Genomic DNA, 6,264 nt, shown 5'->3' with positions numbered 1-6,264 from the left:
GGTCCCGGTTGCACTGCTTGTCCCGGTTGCACAGCCGGTCCCGGTTGCGCTGCTGCATTGCTGCCTCGGTTGCGTGGCTAACCCCAGCTGTGTCGCCATATTTGTATTGCCACCCCTGGCTGCATCGCCAGACTCCAGCTGCATCCCCACCCTGTTTGCATCTCCAGCCTTGGCTGCATCGCCACCCCAGGTTGTGTCACCAACCCGAGCTGCATCGCCAGTCCCAGTTGCATTTCCAAGGCCAGTTATATTTCCATCCCAGTTGCTCTGCCAGCACCAGTTGCATCATGCTCCAGTAGCACCACCAACCCCAACCACATTGTCACCCACATGACATTGCCAGCCCTGGTCACATCACCAACCCCAGCTGCATCACTGGCCTTGTGGTTTTTCCCAAAGCCCTGTCTCCTCGAGTGCCTGCAGGCAGCAAGCACCTCACGTTCTGGTTACGGCTGGCTTCACCGTCTGGCTCTGAAGGACAAGGCAGGCTCAGCATATAGAAGCAAAGTGTGTTTATTATTTTGTAAATCTGCTGATTTCGAGTTGGTCTTGCCCAAGGAGCCTAGCTCGCTGCTCTGTAAGCCACACCTACTGTGCTACCCCCATGCTACCTCTGTGACCATCTGGTGAGTCAGAGCCTGCTCTTCTTAAGTGAGTTGCTCTGTCCCAAGTGAGCAGAAGCTACAGCACCACAGGTCCACAGCCTCTAAAGTGCCTAAAAATGGCTTGCTAGCAACACGGGCTTGTGCGTACGCTGGAATTCACAAGTGTGATGTTAATGAGCTGGCAGCATGGTTAATTATCCACCCGCTGGTGGGAAGTGACAAGCCTCTGAAGTAAAATTAATCACCATTCCCAAAAGAAGAACCAATCAGTGTGGAAGTGGGTGCCAGCCCATCCACCCGAGCTGTTGGTCTTGCTCACCTTCCTTCCAAACTCAGCTCCAAGTCCTTTGCTCCCCTGCACGGCAGTTTGTGGTGCCGCCCATCACGGAGGGAAGCTGGCCCTCCCTCCTTTCAGTTCTTTTTAGGCTCCTTACGCGCTTTGTGTTCACGCAGCATCTTCACCAACTTCCCAGCCTCTGGGCTGGACCTTGCCTGCCCTGGCTCCCCCTGCTCCTCTTTGCTCCCCAGCAGGATTTCGTTGATGTAACTGAGGGTCAGGTTGCTGAAGATCATGTTGAAGTGGTGGGCACCTCGCAGCTCCTGGACGAACACCTGCTGCTTCTGCTGGTCGCGCCACCGCTTGCACAGCTCCAAGCTGCGTGTGCTGACACTGTCATCCCCGTCACCATAAATTATATCCACGGGGTCCTCATAGGGGAAACGCTCATCATAAATGTAAGTCTCTGCCGTGGGGAAGCCTGTGCCATAGAGGCAGTACGTGTCCACCCCAGGAGGGGGCAAATCCTTCAACAGGTCCTTCATGTCCTCCCACATGTACCAGCCATCCTCCAGGTTGACGTCGGTGAAGAAGCGCTGGTAGTCGCGGTAGGTGTAGTTGTAGGAGGGAGTGGAGATGAAGACGTGGCTCTCGGGCCAGGCCAGGGTGGTGGGGAACATCCAGGGGCTGGTGGTGGTCATGCGCTGCTCCTCACGGAGCTTGATGTTGGACATGAGCGGGATGCCCTGCTCGTCACCTGCAGGACACGCAAGGGCTTGTCACAAAGGGCACCACAATGTCCCCACACAGCCTTTGGAGCCTTTGGGAGCTGGGCTGGGATCAGCGCTCCCCACAGTGACTCACCACTGTCCCCTGCCCTTCTCCAGCTCAGCTCTTCCCCTGCCCATCACCTTACATCCTCTCCTTACCCCCCTGCCTGCAGATATCAAGAACAGCCTTCCAAACCCTTCTCTCCACATCTCTAGCTGCTCAGAGGGCCTGAGTGGAGAAAACCTGGATGTGTGATGGCACAGACCAACCCAGCCCTGAACATTCCCTGCAACCCTGGCACCACCACACCTGCCTGCAGGAACAGGAGCAAGCAGTAGTAAGAGGCCAACTTGCATGTTTCCTTCAAGCCTTGATATTTTTTGGTGTGTCTGAAGTCCTAAGACTATGGAATGACTGCAGACGACCTTAAAAATATCTCTGGCTCTTGTGGCAACAGAAAAAAATATTAGCAGGTGACTTAAGGGTGATGCAAGGGGCCAGATGTTAAAACCTTCAAGCACATGATTTTTAATCTCATGCATTTTTGGACTTGTGACTTGGAGATATTCTGGACTGTCAGCATTAGGCAAGTGACTGTGGCTTTCTGGGCTGCAAAGAGGCTAAACAGGAACTGGGTCCCCCACCTCTTTCATCACTCTGCCCTTTCCCTGCCCACCACCACCCTTCCATTTCTGCAGGAGGGAAAGAAAACAAGGAGGTGTCTGCACACGAGGAGTCACCCACCGGATGCCAGGATACGCAGGGGCTTGACGGAGCCTCCCCAGGGGGCACCCAGGGAAATGAAGCCCCCAATGTACTGATCTTTCCAGGCTTGTGTCTGCTGCAGCAGGAAGTAGAGGACGTGCAGGTTGCCCATGCTGTGTGCAATGAGGAACACGGGTCTCTGGTACTCGTCGTGCATCTCCTCGATCAGCGCCTTCAGGTTCTGGAAGTACTCGGGCTGCTGCTCTGTGGACAAGAGGGGAGCACGATGGCATGAGGGTCATCCCGCTTCCCTCTGAGCGTGGGGGGCCTGGCCACAACCCCCAGACTTACGGGGTCCAACCCTCCAGTCGTAGGGGGCTGCCCGAACCGTCTTGTCCCTCACGTAGCCGTTGTTGACCAGGTTCTGCACCATGGTGTGCAGGTAGCCTGTGGGCAGAGGCAACAAGGGGGCATTAGGTCTGTGGTCTTCTCTGGTCAAGCTTTTTCCATTCTGGTCCTGGTCATGGTCAAAATGTTCCCTGGGAAGCCCTGTAGCTCAGTGGCTCCAGCCAGATGTAGTGACTCTGTGCATCCCACTGAGTCCTGGGGTCAAGGATGGGATGCTCCCTGCTAGCACCCAACTGGAGTGAGTGTGTCCCCCAGGCTAATGTCCCTCAGTCCCAGTGCCCTGGGCTCTCTGCAGAACCAGTCCCTGCTGGAGATACAGGGACACCTCCCCATTTGCAGGGAGCATGTGGGATCCCCAGACACCCTGGCCTCTCCTCCTCTCACCTGCCAGCTTGCTCTGATCCAGGTATTCCACAGAATAGGTCTTGCCAAAGCCAGGAACACGGATGTGCACCCCTGGGGCATTGGACATTTTCCGAGAGGTTCGGTTGTACACCACCCTGTGGGGACAGGACAGGAGGTGACAGAAGAGCCATGTCCCCATGGAGAACACAGGGCCGGGGTGGAGATCACTGGGTTGGGCTTGGACCTGGCTGTTTCCAAGCCTTGTGTGGGTGTGAGGTGCACTGGAGCCCAGCCAGAGCCCCTTCTGCTCTCCTGGCATCCTGGGACAGGAGGCTCTGATGGAACCAGGTGCCACAGCCCCCTGACCCTGCAGCCCCAGGCAGCATGGCAGCATCTCCAGTGGGTGCTCAGGGTGGTCTGGCTGGGCTTGAGCACATGGCAGGAGCTTGGGAAAGGGGCAGACACTCAGAGCAGTAGCCACTCACTTGTGTTCCCAAACAATCCCACAGTCCTCCCATTTTTTTTCCGTGTGTGCTAGATCATGGCCGGGGGGAGGAGAGGGGAGGGAGATCCTTGGTAGGTCATTTCCCCAGGGAGCTCCCATGGTAGAGCTGGATGGTACCTGGTGTTGTCAATCCAGCAGTCAACTCCCACTGGCAGGAAGGTGTTGAGGTTGAGCCAGATGGTGAAATAATCCTCTGTTTTACGGTAGCACATCCAGTTCACCACATCTGGCTTGTCCAGCTTTGCTTCCAGCTGGTTCCCAAGACACCCAGGCACTGGAGGCACCACAGAGGGAGAGCAGAGCCAGTTACAAACCCCATCCCACCGACCCTGGGGGCTGCCCAAGCTGCTGCTTAGCCCACCCGCAGGCAGTGCTCCCCTGGGGCTGCCTGGGGATGGCTGGGCACCTGCTGGAGCAGCATCTCTGGAGAACAACTCACTCCACACAGGAGAGAGGGTGCTTGGAGCTGAGATGCTGGGTGAGCATGAAAACAGTGCTAAAATGCATCCTTGGGAACCCCTAGAGCTGCATTTCCATGGGGTGATCCCCAGAGTTGTCACCCCTGGCTCAAACACACGAGTCCCCAGCAGCACAAAGTACTCTGGATTGCTCCCCCTCCCTGGATGGGTTCCCACCTTCCTCTCCTTGCTGCAGCCTGGGGGAAGGAATTCGTGCTGCCCATTCCTAATGCAGTCCTGACACCTTGTCTGGGGGCTGTGGTCAGCTGAGGGATGCAGAGCTCCCAGGGAGAGTTTCCTGAACTTTAAACCCTCCATGCAGGCTGAACAGGTGGTTCAGTGCTCAGTGGAACTGAACTCTGTGGAAATTCAGTGGGAATGGTGTGCAGGAAACACAGCACAGCTTTAAGCAAGTTCATTTTGTGCCCTGGGCACCCTCAGTGGAAGGTGACAGTCACCAGGGTGTTTGGCCTGCCTGTGGGAGTGTCCCAGCAGGGATGGGACACGCGTCCTGCTGCTGCCCTGAGAGCTGCGCTGTGCTGGGACCAGAATCCATGGAGAGCTTTCCCTGCTGTGTGCAGGGGCCCAGAGCCAGCTCCTGGTGCCAGCCCTGACTGTGAGGGTGAGGACAAGAGGTGAATGACTGCAGGGGACAGTGAACCTGGTGGAATGGGAGCACCAGGTGACAAATCCCAAGGTGCCAGCAGGTCCAAGGACTTGCCTGCCATACGTGCCTGGGGCTGGTGTGGACCTTCAGTGCCTCGTGCCATGCAAGAGGGGAAGGAGAGGTAGCAGTTTCCTTCCTCAACCTGCCTCACAGCTCCTCCATGCCTGGGGCACATCCCTAGGGGTGCAGGGAGGGTCTAATCCTGTCTTCAAAGCACCTGGGTGGGGATCAGACAGGCGTAGGGGAGCCCTGGTGGGGAGTGGGCAGAAGGGATGGCCAGTAAGAGGAGCAGGAGCATGAGCTGCTCTGACGGCTCCTGAAGGTGCACAGCCAGGACCCCCCTGCCCCTGGCACACAGCTCTGAGCTCTGCCTCCCCTCCCAGAGGACATTAGGTAATTATTAAGGGAGTTCTGCGAGGGCAGAGGGGTTATCAGTGGTCCCAAGGGCACTGGGGGTTTCTGGGACGCCCGGCCCAGGGGGATGGGTTGGCTGTGGATGCCGAGGGGAAGGAGGGGCAGCCAAGTGGCACAAGGGGCATCTGGGCATGGGACACGGCCTGGGGGTGGCACTGAGTGGCACAAGGGGCATCTGGGTCTGGCTGGGTGTGGGACACGGCCTGGGGCTGGCACCGGGGACAAAAGGAGATGCTCCAACTGTCACAGGTAACCCTGAAAAGAGGCATTGGTGACAGTGAGCTGGGTCTTCTGACAACCCCAGCACATGGAGGCCTGTGCCCCCTGATGCCCCTGGGAAGGGAATTTACAGGGTCAGCCCTTGGCATTGCAGCAGGGAGGGATCTTCTGCTTTTTCTCTTCTCTTTTTTCAAGGGGAAACTCATCATGAGTCAAGAAAAAGGAGGAAAGCCCCAACTCTGCTCAGCAGAGTTTTCATGGCAAAACCTGAGCTCAAGTGCCTGGTGATGGCACAGGAAGGCAGAACCATGCAGCACAGAGGCACCAGCTGGTGGTGGCTGCTTCCACCTCCCTGAGATGATGCCCTCACGTCTCCTTTAATCTCCCTGAGCCCCTGTTCCTGCTGGCTTGCCCCCAGTCAGAGTTGGCATTGGGTGGGATGTGAGATGGATCCTCTTTGCAGCAGCAGAGGATGACTTAGCCATCTCCAGGGAGTGGGAGCAGACGCAGGATGGGATGGGCTTCAGGGAAGTGAGAGGTGGTGGATGCACCCCCGGCACCGGTGGCAGCCTGTTTGGGAAGTGGCACAAGAGGTTGTGCCGCAGCCCCTGTCCCTCTGCCAGCAGAGTTCCCCAGACACAAACAAGCCCTAAAACACTCTATGGGCCAGCTGTGAGATATCAGAGACCCACCTGCTTTCTGGGGTGCCCAGTCTATCCCCTCAGCTCCAAAAGGCTCCACCTGGGCACGGCCAGCTCGGTGAATGGGAGGAGCTGTGTGACACCCTCACTTGGTGGCTCCAATCCAGACAGCCAAGACCCATCACAGCCAAACCCCACGGAGCCGGCAGTGGCACAGGACCCCGGTCCTGTCCGCCTGGGGGGCTGCAG

The 6,264-nt window shown here is 57.4% G+C and overlaps 2 protein-coding genes across 2 annotated transcripts in view; both read right to left on the bottom strand.

Moving 5' to 3' along the window:
* The window catches only part of LOC102045406 (uncharacterized protein KIAA0895-like), a 12,233-nt gene extending 11,627 nt beyond the window's left edge, over positions 1-606 (bottom strand). The window contains 2 exon segments of the mRNA XM_031058399.1: positions 363-417; positions 593-606. Of these exon segments, the coding sequence (XP_030914259.1) occupies positions 363-417; positions 593-606 (69 nt within the window).
* The window catches only part of LCAT (lecithin-cholesterol acyltransferase), a 10,949-nt gene continuing 5,182 nt past the window's right edge, over positions 498-6,264 (bottom strand). The window contains exons 4-8 of the mRNA XM_014307745.1: positions 3,734-3,945; positions 3,151-3,266; positions 2,710-2,805; positions 2,398-2,622; positions 498-1,639 (exon numbers count right to left, since the gene is read on the bottom strand). Of these exons, the coding sequence (XP_014163220.1) occupies positions 1,017-1,639; positions 2,398-2,622; positions 2,710-2,805; positions 3,151-3,266; positions 3,734-3,945 (1,272 nt within the window). The 3' untranslated portion in view covers positions 498-1,016. The remainder of the gene's footprint in view (positions 1,640-2,397; positions 2,623-2,709; positions 2,806-3,150; positions 3,267-3,733; positions 3,946-6,264) is intronic.

This window comes from Geospiza fortis, unplaced genomic scaffold (assembly GCF_000277835.1).
Source record: "Geospiza fortis unplaced genomic scaffold, GeoFor_1.0 scaffold97, whole genome shotgun sequence".
NCBI lineage: Eukaryota > Metazoa > Chordata > Aves > Passeriformes > Thraupidae > Geospiza > Geospiza fortis.
The sequence above is the reverse complement of the archived record's forward strand: the minus strand, read 5'-3'. Positions and strand labels throughout refer to the sequence as shown.